The sequence below is a fragment of the Thunnus albacares genome, chromosome 2 (assembly GCF_914725855.1).
Source record: "Thunnus albacares chromosome 2, fThuAlb1.1, whole genome shotgun sequence".
In the NCBI taxonomy this organism is placed as follows: Eukaryota; Metazoa; Chordata; class Actinopteri; order Scombriformes; family Scombridae; genus Thunnus; species Thunnus albacares.
Genome location: NC_058107.1, coordinates 34,465,371 through 34,483,611, shown reverse-complemented (window position 1 = coordinate 34,483,611; position 18,241 = coordinate 34,465,371). Strand labels below are relative to the sequence as shown.

The 18,241-nt window shown below is 40.0% G+C and overlaps 1 protein-coding gene across 2 annotated transcripts in view; it reads right to left on the bottom strand.

Moving 5' to 3' along the window:
• Window positions 1-5,725: 5,725 nt before the first annotated feature.
• rasgef1ba (RasGEF domain family, member 1Ba) overlaps window positions 5,726-18,241 on the bottom strand; it is a 147,215-nt gene continuing 134,699 nt past the window's right edge. For both annotated transcript variants that reach the window (XM_044332179.1, XM_044332188.1), the window contains 6 exons: window positions 17,028-17,107; window positions 15,544-15,639; window positions 12,511-12,606; window positions 11,791-11,914; window positions 9,746-9,818; window positions 5,726-7,479 (listed from right to left, as the gene is read on the bottom strand). In XM_044332179.1, the coding sequence (XP_044188114.1) occupies window positions 7,455-7,479; window positions 9,746-9,818; window positions 11,791-11,914; window positions 12,511-12,606; window positions 15,544-15,639; window positions 17,028-17,107 (494 nt within the window). In that variant the 3' untranslated portion in view covers window positions 5,726-7,454. The remainder of the gene's footprint in view (window positions 7,480-9,745; window positions 9,819-11,790; window positions 11,915-12,510; window positions 12,607-15,543; window positions 15,640-17,027; window positions 17,108-18,241) is intronic.

The following is an 18,241-nucleotide window of genomic DNA, read 5'->3' as shown; positions in this document are numbered from 1 at the left end:
CTCTGCTTGTGTAAAATATTTGGCTGTAGTTTTATTATCGGTTTGTCCAATAATTAAAGAAATAATTAAATAAATGAATGTATTTGTTCTTTTCAGCAGGAAAGAACTGGACAAGTGTACTTTTATGGCACATTTCATATACAAAGCCAATTACAAGCATTATACAGGAAATGCATTGTAATAAATACAAATTAGGATGATACATGACACATTTTTTAAAGAAATAAAAAGTTAAAAAAAAGAAAAAGAAACAGCTAAATAAGAGATAGACACCACTTTCTAACAAAGCACCCTTTATAAAGGGACTATAATCTGTTACTACATTACTGGTTATTTGTAATGTTTTATAGATCAGATATAAGTCATTAATAAGAACAACTTGAGTTGCCAGGTTGTTGAAATTCCTCCTCCAGCTGGTCACTTGCTTTGCTTCTTTACTTTTGGAGAAGAGCTGCAGGACATCTTTGATTAACAACTTCCAAACATTTGTATTATCTCCAGATTTGAGAGATCATAACTAACAACCACCGAATATATTAATGATACAAGTTGTAAGTCATAACAAATGGGTTTCTCACTCTCTAATAAACCCTCCATTATTCATCTAGTAACATTATGAACTGATTAAGTGATAAAGATGAGCTTCACACTCTCTAATACGCCAGCAGGAAAAGTTAGAAAGTCTTCTATTATAAATGTTTATTCTCGCAGTAATCCCTTGAGTCTGGAGTTGATATAAATGTTAATACGTTGTCTAATAAATGGATTCGGGTTGAGATGTCCTGCAGCTCTTTTCCAGGAGTACGTGAACAAACAGTCCTGATTCATTTGAGAGATAAGCCAGAATCCTGCTGGAGGAGACTTTTCCACAACCTGTTGCTTTAGTAATAGGTTATAAGTGATCTATAAAGCATAAGCAAATTACCTACAAACCATTAATAAAGCTATTAGCAACATATTAAACCCCCATTAACACAAGGTGGTACCAACATGAGAATAAAAAAGGATAGACATTGTTTAAAAGCTGAGATAGATCAATACAATATTAAAAAGTGCAGAGTCCAATATGTCTTTTAAGCAGATAATTCATCTCATTAATCCTCTCTTTGACTCCATGTGACCATATGTCATGTTTCTTATCATGCATTTCACTTTTTTTTTTCTGACTGAGCTGAAAGTCTACCCGAAGCTGCAGTCCTTTGCATCCCGAAATGATTAATTGGTTTTCCCAGTGACGCCGTTCTGAGCAGCTTGGCCTGCAGCGGATTCCATCGACAGGCACACAGAACAATAATGGCAGGTGGCCAAAGCTGATTCATCTGCAGGACTCGGAACCACAACAAAGTAATAATCCAGGGGACCAGATGCATAAACGATGCGTACACACAAAAAACCCCTGCTTACGCCATTCTCCGCATATAAACTGCTATTTGGCCCATAAACACAGAATGTGAACACCTCACGCATTCTTCAAACCAGGCCTGCACATGTTCTTCTAAAGTGATGTGATGAGGTGGAGATGAAATATACGATGAGAGACGGAATCTTTTAGTAAAACATTGTTTTGGTTGACAACCAGCTGCACTGATTGTTTGATGGGGTTTTTTTTGTGTTGACACAGATTTGTAAAATGCCGGTCAAAGACGCATTTCACACACGTAATATTGATGAATGGTTTTTGTGTGATTCAGTTTATCTTTCTTTGTATTTACAACGTTTTATTTTCCTGTTAATATTCTTCTCCTCTCTTTCATATGGCACAGATTGTAAAGTCTATTTAGATATAAGAGTTACAATCTAAACATTGGTTACATTTCTGAGATATGACTGCTGCTGATGGTTTACTATCCGTGTGATGGATTTATGATACACACGCTATAAAGAGCCGCACAGCCGTGCGTAATGGTCGCGCGTAATGGCTGTTCTGGCTGGAGAACCTCGCGGGTGCAGCACCTCTTCTTTCCCGTTTGTTTCATTGACAGGTGACCAGACTGGTGGAGCACGCGGCGGATTGATATGATCATCATTATAATTGTGGGAGTGGAAATGAGGCTCTTGCACGTGCGCCCACAGTTCTACAATTACTGAGATTTATTTTTTTTTAAAAAAACAGAACCATGTGTACGCACAGCTTTATAAATCTGGTGTTTGCATGTTTCTGGCTTTGTGCGTGCACACAGCTTTAGTCATGAATCTACACACAGTTTTATGCATCTGGTCCCTGCTCAGTGACTCCCAACCTGAACCTGAGAGGAGTCTGAGAGGCTGACACATGATCTGAAGATGTCTTTTCTTTATTCTTGTTGTCTGAGTAGGGTGCCAGTCACTTGCTTAAGGGCACTCTGGCAGAACGCGTGTTCAGATTGGAAGCATTGATTGTTTTGGCTGCATGGTGGCTCAGTTTTTAACACTGTCACCCCTCACTTGACACATATATGCTGTCTATCTGTGTGGGCTCATCTGGATGTTTAGTGTGTTTACAGCTGTACAGTGATTGTTATCTGACCAGATAGATGACAGTAGCTGCAGTTTCCATATTTGTAACGTCTCTAAATGTTATTGCTTGTCGTCCTTTAAAGGTCTCGGAAAGTCTGACTTTTCTTTTTTGGCTCAATAGTTTAGTGCAGTGGCTGCCAACCTCTGCAGTGTCAGTGACCTCCTGTCACCAGCTGTACATGTCTACAGGTTCAACCAAAGACCTCGCCTGTTTTATCTGAATGATTTTAAGAGATATGAAAATACAAAATTATCCAGTTGCCAAAGTCAGAAATGTCCAAATTTCTTCTTGTCCAGTGTAGGATGATGACATTAAAGCATCACAGTGTCACTGTGTGGACAACATAGTGTTGTAAATTATAGTGTATTACATGATGCATCATATGTTTGACTTCTACACCAAGCATGACCTGTGAATTAGTGTGGAGACATTTAAACAACAGGATGCAATATGTTGTTTGCATCACTCTTCATCTTATGATATCAACATTTTTACAAGACATAGTGTATTCATTTTGAACATCATGAAGCAGGACATTAAATTTTACATGCCATTGAATATAACATCATTCTAATGCTGTACAGTCATATTATTGTTTGTATAATATGTCATTCTATGTGCTGGATTTTACACAATTTATGGTTTGTTTTCGTGTTTGATACAAAACCAAAAGCACAATTAAACACATTTAAGCTCCACATAAAGCAAATAAAACCAGACACTCAACAAACAACAGAAAAGATAGAGACCAAAAAAAAAAAAAAAATACTCCCACGCTATTTCTGAGCAATCATCCTACTTTTATTCTCTCAAGTAAATAAAAATATAATCATGCACACAAGTGAACACATGCACACTCTCCCTATTTAACATTGTCACATTATGAACATTTCATTTCATTTTTTCTATGATGTACCTGCAAATTCATCACCTACACACTGCTCAAATGTAACGTGAATTTATTTCATATTCCTTAATAATTCTCATTTTTCTCCGCTTCTTTCTTTTAATAACATCGTCTCAAATGATGTTTTAATTAATAAATCTAACCTGTTTTAAATTACGGTGCATCTGGATCAGTCTAATCATTGACATAAGACACATACCAAAAACACTTTATGTTTTTACTGCCTCCCAAAATATCATCTGTTTTATTCCTTTATTGTTTGACATGTGTGATTCATTTCAGAGGCGGCAGTTAGAGCAGCTGCCAAATTTAGAAAAGCATTATAAATGTTAATGTAGGACGCTGATTTCTGTCTCCGAGATCACACATCACTAGAGAAGAAGACAAAAATATTCACATTTACGGTGACTCATATTGAAATGATTTTACAGCAACATGTGGAGGTCATGCAGGTGTCAGTTTAAAACCACAGTATGTGGTATGTTAGCAGGATATCTTTGTGTATTTATCAGATGAATTCAGCAGCAGACTGATCAGCTGCACTAACTAAATTCGGTCACTTGGTGGAGCCAAATATGTGTGTTTGTTTTTCTGTGTCCATTCAGAAAACATATTATATCTGTTATATCTGTTTCTTCTCACTAACTCCCTCAAATATTGATCATAAAGTTTTTATTTTGTCTGACACAGCATTTCATGGTGGTATCCTGCAGCAAATTTATTAAAAAGAAGCTTAAAGTGCCTTTTTATTGATGTATTTCAATATTTTTGGCGTTTATTAGAAAGTCAAGAGAAAGGAAAAACTGTTTCATGTACTAGAATTTTCCCCTGATCCATCTTGATTAGGTTTGTATGTCACATCAGAGGTTGTTCTGTTAAAGATTTGTTCTGATTTGATGATGGAGGTTGAGGGCAGAGCCTTTTTTAAGATGGTTTTCTTCTTTTAGTTCATGCTTCTTGTTAATGTCAGGGAATAATTACAGGATTACATGGAGATTTTAATACACTTATCCTTCTTTCTTTCTTTCTTTTCACATAGTTTGCTCCTAGATGTTGTAAACAGCCACAGTCCAGCCAATCCACGATGCTTTGGTGAGGCAAAACAAGCTACCATAGCGCTGTGTGGTGAGTCCACCTCCCTCTGCATGAAGTGCTCCTTCATTTCTTTGCTCTTGACTCTTTGATTCATCGCTTGATAAAGGTGAATCGGCCTTAGCTGCCTCCAGAACTCATGTGGGCAGGCGGGACAGACCTACAGTGTCTCTGTTAAGGAATTTTACATTATTTATAAAGTGGCACTTAAAGCTCCTGGTGGAAACTTTGTATAATCGCAGCACTCTGGAGAGAACTGGTAATACTAAAGGGCCTTAAAAACACTAATGATTCAATTAAAACACCAATAAGTTCATATTTGACCATGAAAATGTCAACACAGAGAGAATCTGAGGTTTGATCCCTTTGTAATTATGCCCCCAAATCCCAAAATATCCACCTGCTCAGTGTTAATATTAGTGAGCTATGTTAAGTTTTCAGACTTCAATGGTGAAATTTGATCATTTTTGGGAGCTTTAACAATATTAGAGCACTGTGTAGTTTGCATCAAGTCCTCTTCCCAGACATTAAACATACCCATATATAGAAAAATAACATAGTTGTATTTAAAAAGTTGCTTTTGATAATTTTTTTCATGCACAATCTGAAAATCTTTGACAATTAATCATATAAAGAATATTTAAGTTGCTTTCAATGTTTAACATATCTTGTATTTTAGGTAAAGTTTGATTTTACAGGTCCGTAATGTCCCGGGAAGTTTCAAGGAAATAATTTTATAATTGGTTACTTCTTACAGGACAAAGAGATTTTTCCTTGAAAGACAAGTATGGTTTAAACCCAAGTTAATATTTATTCATAATTTAATTCTGGAAAGTTAAATTGTTTGCATGTTTGCAGACAAATGACACATTTTTGCATGTTCAGCTGACCTGCTGTGTTCTGTGTCATGGTTACACTACTTGCATTAATTGGAAGTGTTCATCTGAACACTGTTTCTGTTGTCTTGATAACTGGATCAGGTTCTTTCCAGGGGACTTCCTGGGAAATTATTCAGAAATGATTGATCCGTAAAATGAAGCATTTACAATTTAGACCTGTAATACTTTGTTGGTAACTAAATGAGCCCAAAACAAAAGCTTAAGTTAAGTGCTTGGAATTATAATTGTACATAACTAATTATTATGCACAAGTAATTTCCACTGTATTACCTGATGTGATTCTCTGCTGTTAAATTGAAAACTCTTTAACAAACATACACAGTCAACCAGTCATTTTAAACATTCTTTTATTAACTTTCTCTTTTAAAACACAACTAACTCATTTATAAACTGTTCCTCTATTCCATTTTAACAGTCCAAATACAAATGGATGAACACAGGAAGGAAAGCAAAACATACAGTATGTACACAATAAAACCACAACAGCACTCTGTGTTGAGGGAGAAGCTGTCAAGGCAAAGCAGACGTCAGTCAAAAAATATTTAACTTCATACTCTGAGCTAGTACCTTGAAAAATAAGTGTCTCATACAAACGTGTATAAAAAAAATAGTTAAGCCAATATCTGAGGACTACTTAAGCATGTTATGTACCGAGTACAAAATTAAATAACAATAAAAACAATAGTAGATATTGGCATGAGGACATAATGACTACACAAATAGATTTATAAATAAAAAGATATGGAGGAAACTTTTACTTTTAATAATATGAAAAATAAAAAAGGATATTATTCAGCATGTGTGTGTGTTTTGGGGGGGGGGGGTTTAAAACAGAAATCCTCAGTTCACATTATTCAACCACACAAAATCCATTCACTTTTCTGACCAAACCACCAGGGGGCAGCACAACCACACTGATTTTCTACACTAGAACAGAAACAAAAAGGGGGGAATGGATGCATGTTAACCCAAAAAGCAGCCCACACACAGCCTGGTTCACCATCTCCGCAGCAGGATGGGCTGTTTTAACACTGATTATCAGGAACAAGAGGAAACATACGATCATCACACCTTGTATTTAAGCTCAGAGCAGAAGGCCTCAGTACGCTTCAAACCAAGCGAGCGTCAGATCGTCTCAAACCTCAATTCCAAGAGGAAAAGAGCTTTCAGACGCTGTTGGATCATCCGACGAGCCCTTAGTGACTGAAGCGTACTGTGACCTTGAGTGTGCCATCGATAAACCGCGAGGAAGTGGTGCTTTCTGGGTTTAGCGAATCACAAAACGATATACAACACAAACAAAACAAAACCAATTACATCTTCTTTTAAAATGCAGCCAGCGCATTTTTTTTTTCTCTTACACATCAAAAACCTTTAGAAGCATGAAGCTGAAGAGATACACAGGTATCGTACAAAAAGGAAGGAGACGAACATAACGAAAAACTACAAATAATGGCTAGCTTCATGATAAACAACAGTGTTGCAGGTACGTTTTTTTTTTTTTTTTTTTTGAAGTTCTCCATACAGAGAATGCTGGCTTATGGAACCAGAGAGAGAGAGATAGATAGAGTAGCGTGTCTGTTGAGTTAGCTAACCAGCAGCTAACTTGTAGCTTCAGTGGAAAAAAACATGTTGAAAACTGCCGAGGGGGGAACAAACAACCCCAACGACTCCGTATAACGCTCACAGAAGGTTTATCAGGGCAAAATGCTTCGGACAAGAGAAAAGCACATCCCTTGGCTTTTACAGTGAAGGTTTGTAGAGTTTCTTTTTTTTAAAAAAAGACTACAAAGTCATACAAAGAGATGAAAAAAACAGCTGTCCTGAAATATACAGCACATAGAGCGAGAGGATAAGGAAAAGCCGAGCTTAATAGAAATCTGAAGCTGGGGGGGAACACAAAAGGGTCCTCGCCAGCCAAAGTAGAGATTGTCGTTTCCCTTCCAACATGGGGATACTTCGTTTGGACAACAACAGCGACGTTGACTGAGAACAGCTCACTTGTCGGGGGGTGTAGGGGGGGGGTTTGTCTTCATTCTGGTATCTTTAGCTTAGAGGTTTAGACCCTGCTTAGCAGAGTGGATCTGTGGAAGAAAAGAGAAAGAAACACAAACTGTTAGTTGAAGTTGGCTAAGCTTTGCTCAAAACTGTTGCTTAAATTGGGTTTGAAACTCGTTTAGTGAGCCGTCTTGACGTTGGACAACCAACAAAAACGAATCATGTGGTTTTTGGCCCTTCGGTTTAATTTTCCACCAAATTTAATTGAAATCTGTTCAGGCTTTGAGATATCCAGCAAACATACAAACAGAAAAACAAAAACACAACCCTCCTGTCTTCAAAATGGTCAAAACAGTTACAAATTCTCAGTCACAGCAACAGTTCGTCTTATCTTTGTTAGATTTCGGGGGTGGGTGGAGGGAGGGAGGGAGGTGATGAAGTGTGCGGAGAGACGGCCTGAACAGCCGAGCGGCACGTTCTGCTGACGCGGCTCGGCTGGAATAAAGTGACAGATCGTGTCGCAGCGGAGGCAAAGCTTGGGAGGGACGCAGGGAGGGTTGGCAGGCAGTCAGGAAACGTGACCTCTCTCACACACAGCCAACTGGATCCACCCTGACTGGGTTTAACCCAACAATCACTGAGCTCTGGATCCAAAACCTGCTCTCACCTTTGACCCTTGCCAGCAGATCTGATTCATACATCTGCGTTTGGATAGTTGGGTGTGTATGGGGTCAATTTTTGGCAACCTGCAGCATGACTGTCAGCTTTAAATCATGTGCTCACTGTCCTTTAAATACTGGCTTTATTTTTACATGTCTGCCTCATGTATTGTCACATTTCAAGTTTCGTGTCTTTTTTTTGTTGTTGTTGTTCTTTGTAAGATTTGTGTTTTTCTAAATATGTGCAAGAGCTGTTGTGTAAGTAAAAACTATGAAGAAACTGTTTAGATGAGTGACTTTTACTGGCAGTTTTGCTTTTAGGAGGTTTATTACAGAAGTAGGTTGCAGATATTTCATTACTGTTTTTAATGTTTTCAAAAATATGTTTTAAGCTGCTTTAGGAATAGGAAGCTGACAGCCCTGACATGACCTTTAAAGTTGTAACGTCTGAAATAACAGTAAACTTTCTTATTTATTTTGCTTATTTTGTGTCCACCTGATGAACTTAAGTCCATTATTTTACTCTTTTAGCTCTGTTTTGGTCTCCACCAGCGCCTAAGAAAAATATCTGGCTCTCTAGCTACTAGGTTTCTCTTTTCTTTTTCAACATATTAAATATTATATGAGTTTCTGACAACTATTTCTTCTAAACAAATCAGAAATGTAAAACGCAACAGGAAAGAGCTGCCAGACACAGAGGATTTAGAAAATAAAAGCCTTGACTAACTGGTAAAATTACTGTTATAATTGATCTAATGGCATCATAAAGAGGAGAATAACACATTTAGTGTCTTGAAAGTGGGAAGTTATTACTCAGTTGAACTATATTCTTGTTCTAATTGTGGAAAACAGGAAGTCACTACGTTGACGTTCATGCAGATCCAAATAAAGACTTTACTGTTTTTATTTATCAGCCAAATATGTTTACTCATTATGTCATCATCTTTTAAGTCTAAAGTCTGCATCTACTGTATGTGGCTGTAACCCCACACTTCTACACATATTTGCTATTTCTAAAGGCTTTTAAACAGGTTTTCAATCATTTTATTCCTTCAAGTTTAAAAAAAAACTAAAAACTATAATGGCAGCGAGACACCCGACAAATGTCTGAAGTGCTGAACGACGCCTCTTTGTCTCTACGGAGGAACCAAACATCCCCGACTCAGTTTGTGTCAATTAAACTTCAGTGATGCTGAAGCAAGAGGAAATATCCCTCTGTCAGCTCTCTGGGGCTTTCTTCAACCAGTTAGAGCCGACCGAACAAAGACGATTTTCTCTCATCCATCTTCTCACACACACACAAACACACAAACACACACACATCCAGAGCCCTGTGTGATCAGAGGGTATGTTATGTGTGCGCAGAGGATGTAATTGTGTGAAAATGACGGATGTCCTTTTGCATGCGTGTACGCGAGTGATGGTGTGACCGAGAAGAATGATGAGCGTTCGCGCGCGTGTGTGTGTTTAATGCGTTTATTGAACAGCGTGCAGGTCAGCATCAGTGTGTGACCTACATCCCTCTGGGTCTGCCTGGTCAGTGGGGAGGCAGGAGGGGATGCGGGTGACAGCCGTGATTGAAAGACTCGAAACCCCTGAGGGTGTGTGTGTGTGTGAAGAGAGAGATGTAACGTGGGAGGGGGACGGGGAGGGGGACGGGGAGGGGCGGGGGTGGAGGGGGGATCATACACACCTCAGAGACTTCCATCTGTCTTTCTCCATGTTGTTCTCAGGACCTTCGCTCTCGTACGACGCCAGATATAAAGCTGCAGAGAAAAAAAACAAAACAGAGAAACATTATTAGCTTTTTAAATTATTATCGGAAAACATGACATTCACTCTGATTGATTGATTCCTGGGGTGGCGTGTAACTCTGTGTGACATGTAACTTTAATAGTCTACCCTGATTTGCTAGACTTATAGTCAGGACTCATGATATTCAGGACTCTGACCTATATTTTATCCCCATTTTTCATTGGATTTTCTATCACAAAAAGCATTTTCAGTGGTACACGCTGTCTTTTTGCTTTAGGAAAAACTCAATTTGGATGGGCGGTGACATAAAAATGCAGATAAAAATCAGTTTAAACTGCTACTATCTTTTTTTATCTGGTTAATTTCAATAAAAATTTGTTAAAAACAAAAAATTCATAAAAAAGAAAATATTCAGATACAGGTATTTATATTAGTAGTAATGAGTATTTGTTATTACTTCCATTAATGTTAGTTATAATGTTTCTGTCACTGAGATGCTCCGTTACCTCTGCTGAAGACATAACGGCCAATTGCACTTGTTATGTCAGGTAGTCCATGAAGAGAGAGCTTTTTGACAGAGATGATAGATCTCACTAGGCTACAGTAAACGTTTTAAAATGGAGTTACTGGTTTCTGCACTTTGTTTCAGCAGTGGCAGATGTGAAAAACAGAATATATAGTGTGTTGCTACAGTTTAGCAGCGTAAGATTTACATGATGTAGCTGTCAAACACAAAGAAGCTCCAGTAGAATTTATTTTAGTTCTCTTATAGTTGTTTTTTTCTAACAGGACAGTCAGTCTTATTCTCTGCATTCTCACTTTTATTTAATCTTTAATCTCTCAGAGACACAAGAAAAAGAAATATTATTAGCCAGAAGCAACACAGCTGAGGCCAGTCAGTCACAATCAACAAAGAATTCATAAAAACACTTACAAGAGTCATAAAAAAACATCAGATAGTAAAGTTTTTAAATCTCCAAGGGGTATTAAAACTCTAGTTTGAGGGTAGTTTGCAGTTAATTTCTGAATTGTGCCTTCAATACTGATTGTTAGAAACACATGTAATCTACAGTGAGAAGTATCGAAAGTGCAGGGACAAAAAAAAAGCTGATGTTCAAAAATTCATCTGGAGTCTAAAAATAGCTGGATGGAGTGTCCCTGAGTCGTCCTCTGGGTTTGTTTATGTTGTTACCACTACTTCCTGTTGCCTGAGTAGTTCAGCTGATCTACATAGTCACACTAAAAAGTGAAAAACATCACTTTTATTCACATTTACTGTCACTGTCTGTGGATGACAGGAGGATGTTTACTATCACCCGACACTGTCACCCATGGATGATAGTGTCGTCTATCTATATGGCTGAAGAAGAGTATAGGGGGTGATACGGAGCGCTCGCAGGTGATTGGTCAGTTCAGGCAGAGCACTTCAGTGTCAGGAGGATTTTACAGACTTTCCTGTCTCTCTCTGATAAGACGGTGATAAGAGCCGGAGCCAGTGAGATGACAGGACTTTGATGTGGATTAAAGGAGAGCGTAACTATCGGCGCTGCTGGAGTAGGAGAGGTGATAACAAGGTGTGTGTGTGTGGATTTGAGTCTTAGTGGTAAAAACAGTATGTTTTTCTCTGGTCTACTATATTTTTATCAAAGATGATGACTCAGAGGACTCATCACATCATGTTTCATCATTTGATAATAGCTCTGTATCTGCTGTGTTGCTTTCAATGTAAATAAAAATACATGATCCAAACATAACTTGTTTTTTTTTTACATATGTTCATTAGGGTGCATACTTTTATAGGCGTATTTTTGAACTTTTGTGAGGAGTCTGAATGCTAAGCTAAGCTAAGCTAAGCTGCTGCTTCATGTTTAGCATACGGGCATGAGTGGTATCGACCTTCCCGTCTAACTCTTGGCGAGAAAGCGTATACGCATATTTTACAAAATGTCAAACTACTCCTTCATGAGGCTCTGGTGAACTCACCATCTTCAGTGAACACTGGAGCAGTCAGCAGGTACTGCAGGATCTTCCGATCCTTCTCGAAGGGACACTCCACCTTCTTCCAAGTCATGAACTCGCTAACTTGTTTGGCGAGTTCCCAGAATTTCTAAAAATGAAACAAAAAGAAGATGAATAGAAGTTAACAGGTATCAACATGTTGAGGAGCCTACATGCAGCAATGCGTGCATATGAAGCTGTTGCTTCTCATCTCTTTAATATTGTGATATTTGAGTCAATTATGTAACCAGGGATCCAATGGCTCTGCCCAGTGACGCACAGCACTACACTGTGGTTACAGTGGGCAGCTCTGTGGTGCGATTGTGTACCCATGACAGGATGTCAAAAAGGACTCAGCACAGTTTCCCAGGATAGAATTCAACCTTAAAATAGTGTCTGATTCAGATTAACTGTGACTGAAGACCAGTGGAAACACTGATGAGTCTGCGGCCAGTGGTCAGTGTGATTGCTCCATGGAAACACAGCTGAACTTTACACACTCAAGTTCTTACTTCTTCATTCTCTAACACTCTGTAGGGAAGTCGACATAAATAGCGGCCCAATCCGTGGCCATGTGTAGTAAATACAGTGACGTTTTTGCGACAAGTCAGCTGAGAAGTCAGCTGTGGGAAAAAAAGGAGAAAACCTGCTGTAGTCTGTCGCAGGGGAAACTCCCCTCAGGGGGAATTTGAAATTCGTTTTTACCTCAAAGTTGATGTGTCCGCTCTGCAGCCTGTTGGCACAGCCCTCGTTGAGGAAGTAGATGTCTTTTATGAGCAGGCTGAAGAAAGGGATGACAATCTGCAAGACAACAGAAAGAGAAAGGGATTTAATTTCACTGAGAAGATGCGAGGGGGGACTTCCATATGATTCACGGGCATGTTGGCTTTATATAAACATCAATCAAAGGATCACTCTTGACAAAAGAGGATTTGTTACAACACTTGTAGGGAAAACAGACCCACAGGCTTGTTGCAGCATGTATGTTAACCTATAAAATTCCCAGGATGAATTCCTTAAAACAAAAAAATTGAGAAGTGAGACTGAAGATGAAAGTGTGTTTTTCAGAGGAAAAAAAAAAGAGAAAAATTCCCCTTCAAAGTCCCCTGAATAATTCATCGCCACCCCCATACAATGATTCAGGTCACTGCGTGTCTGGGCACTAATAGATCTTGATGGAGAGCAGTATGGAGAAGGTGCACCAGTCTCCGTTCAAATACTGGTAAAAATGCTGGCTTATTCAATCTGGTATTTATCAGTTGCTATGGCTGATAAACACAAAATATCTCTTATGTTGCTCAGTGTTGAGAGATGATGCTGCAATATCACACATTGGCACATAGAAAAAAACTCTGTCACTTCTTCCCTGACCATCCTAACACATTCCCCACCCAAAAAACATCAAACGTCCATGACAGAGGAACTTTACAGAGAAACGCCAACACCGCATATTCACATCTGACTTTTCCTTAAAGCAAATATTGATTTTTGTTGCTTAGTATTTAGCTGAGATAATTCTGTGTCAGAGGTCACACTTGAATAAACTGTTGTTGCCAAACTAGTCGATTAATTTCATATGTTCTTCTTCAACTCCGTTCGCTTTCGTCGTGAGCTTGTTTACAAGAAATCCCGCCAAAAAAAAAAAGTGTTTTGCAACTAACATGATTACTTCACAGTGGACGTCGGAGAGTCTGCACACACAGCGAGGGCTCTGCAGGAGCAGGATGTGCTGAACAGGGATGTTGACACTCATCTGTATGCACCGAACACTGTTGTCATGTGCGCGCACACACGTCTGCACACACATGTTCTATGTTGAGTGATAAAAGTGGTCCAGTGGTACCAGAGAGGAAGTCATTTTCACAGCTGGACACACAGAGGATGTTTAGGGTCTGGAGCCAGGAGGGCGCCAAGTCTGGATTTGTGGTGAAAAATGAGATCTGCTATAGAGGATGTACTATATCTATCAAAAGCTGCTGACATCTATTAACTTCTTCTACTGTTTAGGAACAATAAGATTCTGGATGTCATGATGTGTTAACATAGACGCTACCTGCTGCTCCGGAGTCTCAGAGAGATTTCAGATCTCTGTTTGACACTCTGACTTTGCAGTGCTTTGATAAAAAGCAACAGGAGCCGATCATGCGGTCCGACCTGATGTAAGATGGAGTATTTCCTGCATTCTTCTTGTAAAATATCTTACTGAGCTGTTGCTTCACAACCAAAACATGTGATTCATCAAGTCTGCTTCAGATCAGCTGTCTGGCATTTAGTTAAAATGTTATTTCAAGCAAATAAATCAACATAGCAACAAACGTTGGATCTATTAAGTCTTTCTGTCCTCGCAGCAACAGGAGTAAAGAACATAATTCCGGCAAAACAATATCGAAATGATGATTGTGGCTTTGTTGATCCTCCGACAAATTCAACAGGGCTGTGGATGCCTGCAGGAGATCATAAACAAGCCCCCCCCCCTCCGACCCCCTCCCTAAAAAGGAGAGGTCACAAGAGCAAGAACATACCAGACTTCTCGGGAACTTTCCATTTCATGACCCTGACCTCTTGTCCGGGTTTGTTTGCATATTTGAGCTCCGAAAAAAACATCCCTCACGAACCTCGGGGAGCCAGATACATATTGACAGTACACTCTGTCTCCTTAAAGAAAACACTTTTTTTTTTTAAACTTGTCATGACGTGAGGAGAGGCTAACCACTAACGCCTGGCAACGCACAAGCACTGCAGCGGTTCAAACTCGGTCAGGGCGGGCAACTCAAGAAGCAGCAGAGAACACTATGTGATCTGGCAGGCGGCCATGCTTTCTTTTTTCTTTTTTTTTTTTTTTTTCTTCCTTTCCTTGTTGAAGAGAGAGCACAACATGTTTGATGAGGAGGAAACCGAGACCGTCCTCACATCGTGGCCCACTTATAACTTGACCTGTGTGTGTTCCCTCTGAGCTGCGCTGTTATGCAACCTCTGTCCGCTGTCCAAGTCCGCTCAAGTGGCTGTCGATGGCACAAACACGATGGGAACGCAGAGTCCAGACGATAACAAGGAGTAACGAGCAGCTGCACCCTGGTTTGTTTTTCTGCCTTTTTTCTTTCTTTTTTTTTTTTTTTGCCTCCACATCAAATATTTCCTTCAAGATTGATGTCACAGTTCATGAAGATAAAGGCATCGTGATAACCATCTCAGCTTTTTACATAACTGCATCTCCGCTGAAAACATGCGTCACTAAACACTTTGTTGAGGGCAGTCCGTCGGCCCGGACTGCTTATTCACAAACTGAAAGGTCACTTCTGATCCCTGCAGCAGCTGTGAAGTGGTCTTTAGCAAGACACCAAAAACCTCTCGGTTATTCACTGGAACTGGCTCTGGATGAGTGAAATGTAAACACAAGTATCGAGTGCAGATGTTTAAACTTTTAAGAATTTATTTTTGCACTCACACATCCAGCAGCCACTGTAAATGATCGGACACTTATTTGGCAGATTCGACTGAATCGCCGACCTGAACTGACGTTACCAGTCTGATTTTTAAATGAAAAAACCCTCTTTCGTCAAATTACTGCTTTAATTTAACAAGCAGCACTTTATATGTCAGCACTGCTAATTTGAAAAAGATCTGCTTAGAGTCATATGCTGCACTGAGAAGCAAAAATTCATACAGCTGAGTCGTATAGTCTCTCTCTCTCAGAGAGAAATGAAAGTATCACGGCTACAGCTTGTGTTGAGGCCTCACCTTCTCTCTGCTGCTGTTGGCCGTGATCGACCTCTGCGTGGCTCCTCTGAGCGCCGTTCTGTAGTTGTAGAAATTGCTCGAAGGATCCATTTGATGCTACGGAGTGAAAAGAAAAAGCAAAAAAGGTTAGAGAGAGCAGCTGGAAAGGCCTGAGGTGGATCTGAGGTGTCAGTTCAACAGCATATATATAATTAAATCCTCGACACAAACGGACCAATACTTTTAATCACACCATCATTTAGCAACTCAAACTCTTAGTGTTTTGACATTAGCTTGTCAAAGTCATGTGATCCTTTGTCAAAGACAAAATAAGGCACAAAGGGAAAAAAAAAAACAGGAAGGTAAAAGGAAATCATGAGAAAGAGGAAACAGAATAAAAAGGCGAGGAGACGTGTGACTGACAGAGAGAAGGAGACGAGATCCAGAGAGACGAAGAGAACTGACTCCCTGAACACTGAAGTCCCAGCCCGACTCATCTCCATCTCAGATCTCCTCTATCAAACGGTGCACTGATGGCCTGTGAGGCTCAGTGAGCCTCCTCCCTGCTGTATCCAGGGGTTTCTACAGGCTCCATGAGGAGGGGGGGCAGAGCTGTGTGATCTGAACCCCAGCTTTATACCCCAGATTTAAATCTAGCAAACCTTTAGCAATGACTAGATACTGAATATTTAGGTTAAAACGACAGCTGAGAAGATATTTTAACCTAGTTTTTCTATGTGCATGTATAGACGATGGCGGCAGGACAAGGGAGATAATTTGCTTTTGTGTGCGGCATCTTTGAAAAAGTTGAGAAAACAAAGGAAAATATTCATCACAAAAGAGTTGAGATGATGTTTTTTTTTGTTTCTCCGGCAACTATCTACATGTTATTGTGCACATCATACATATAACATCAGTTTAAAACAGTTGGAATGTGATTTTGTTTTACTGTGCAATCAAACAAAACTGGGAAAAACTTTTTGGCGTTTTCGTCCTATAAAATGCTTCAGTATGACCACATGTTTAATGTCTGTTAATGTTAAATTATGCTGCACTAAAGAAACACTGCATGAGTCACAGAAAATCTCTGCTCTCCCACTCAGATCCGTTTTGATAGGAGCTTTAAGCACGACTGTGTTTATCTTTTTCATAAGACAAAGCTCCCCCCCCCCCCCCCGCACGCCCACGTCGAGGCTAGTCATCAGTGAAGGACACAACAAAAGCACAGAGCTGCTAACGTGTGTGGGAAAACACAAATTTAGCGCTGGAGTCGGACGATTAAAACTGAATAGGAGAGGGCAATAAAAACTGAAGATAAAAAGGAATAAAAAATGTTCACAACTGCAGATTTTAAGTAGTGACAGATCTCCGTCTGTCCCCCCCCGGACATTTCTTAAACCTCAGCTCTCTCACTGGATGTCAAAAAAACTGCACCCACATTGAATTGATTTCATGTCACAGGAGCGTCGTTCAGCAAGGATACGACGAGCTTCGGGCGAACTTACTTCTAAGATGTCAAACTTGGCCGTCTTGACTTTGCTCCAGGTCTTCTTCAACCGAGACACGGGACTCATGTTCATCCCAGCTGCAAGACGGACAACAAAAAAAAAAAATGAGAGAGATATCACACATCCAGGCAAACACCCAAACATGCCTGCATTAACACATGGCATTTTCCCCCCCAATTCAGCCAGACAGACGCATACCCCCCCCCCCCCCCACATGGCAGTCATCCTTTAACATCCCCCCCTCCTCCACCTCCTCCCTCCCTTTTTCTTTCTTTATACTGTTGTTCCTTCTGATGCAGCGAGGCAAAAGGCTGCAGGAACAATGGAGTTAACACACGCCTCGTTTCCCCTCCCAGCACTCTGCTTCCCATATGGTAATCCTCTGTGTGTTTGTGTGCAACGCTGCAGGTTCAGGCGCCGAGGGTCACCGTCGGAGCACAACACAAAACAACCCTTCAGTAAACAAAAGAGCTCAGATACGTGATGAAATATAAAACTTCCTGAACTCACTTCACTTGCCGGGGGGAAACAGTTTCGGTTTTATGTGACACTTTAGTGCTGCAGGGCCAAAATGAATGAATGTCCGACCACAGTGTGTCAGGACATGTCTCGCCTAGGAAACGACTCCATCGACTCACAAAGACGCCAGTATGTGTGTGTGTGTGTGTGTGTAAGGACAGGTGTTGACTGTGGTAGTGGCCCCGTTGGGACAAACACTCCCTTTTATGATAACAACAGTGTTTTTTGCCTTCCACGTGATTCGTTTCACTTTAAAAAACAAACTCCATACTTGTGACCCGTGCAGGATCTCGAGAACTCTGCAGGTCTTTCCAAATTTATCTGCGATTTGCTGGAGAGAATTGTTCATTCTCATCATGTTTAATGCTACTCTTTTGGTTGTCCGCTGCTTGATAGTGTTGTGTTCTCTTTCTATTTCGGTCCTTATCAAGTCTAATTATGATCGGATGTTCAATTCGCACCAGTTCGGACTGTCCTCAGCTCCCTTTTAGGATCAGGTCTGACTTGGATGGGCAAAAAATCTCAGATGGACTCCTGAGCAAACAAAAGCAGTACTATCTGCATGGCTTGACACCTCTAGAGGTAAGTGAGGAAATATTTTTCTTTGTAATTTGGTTGGTGAATCAACCCTTTAATCACATCACTAATAAACTGTGTGGTTCCCAGGAGACGAGGAGGCTGGTGGAGACGAG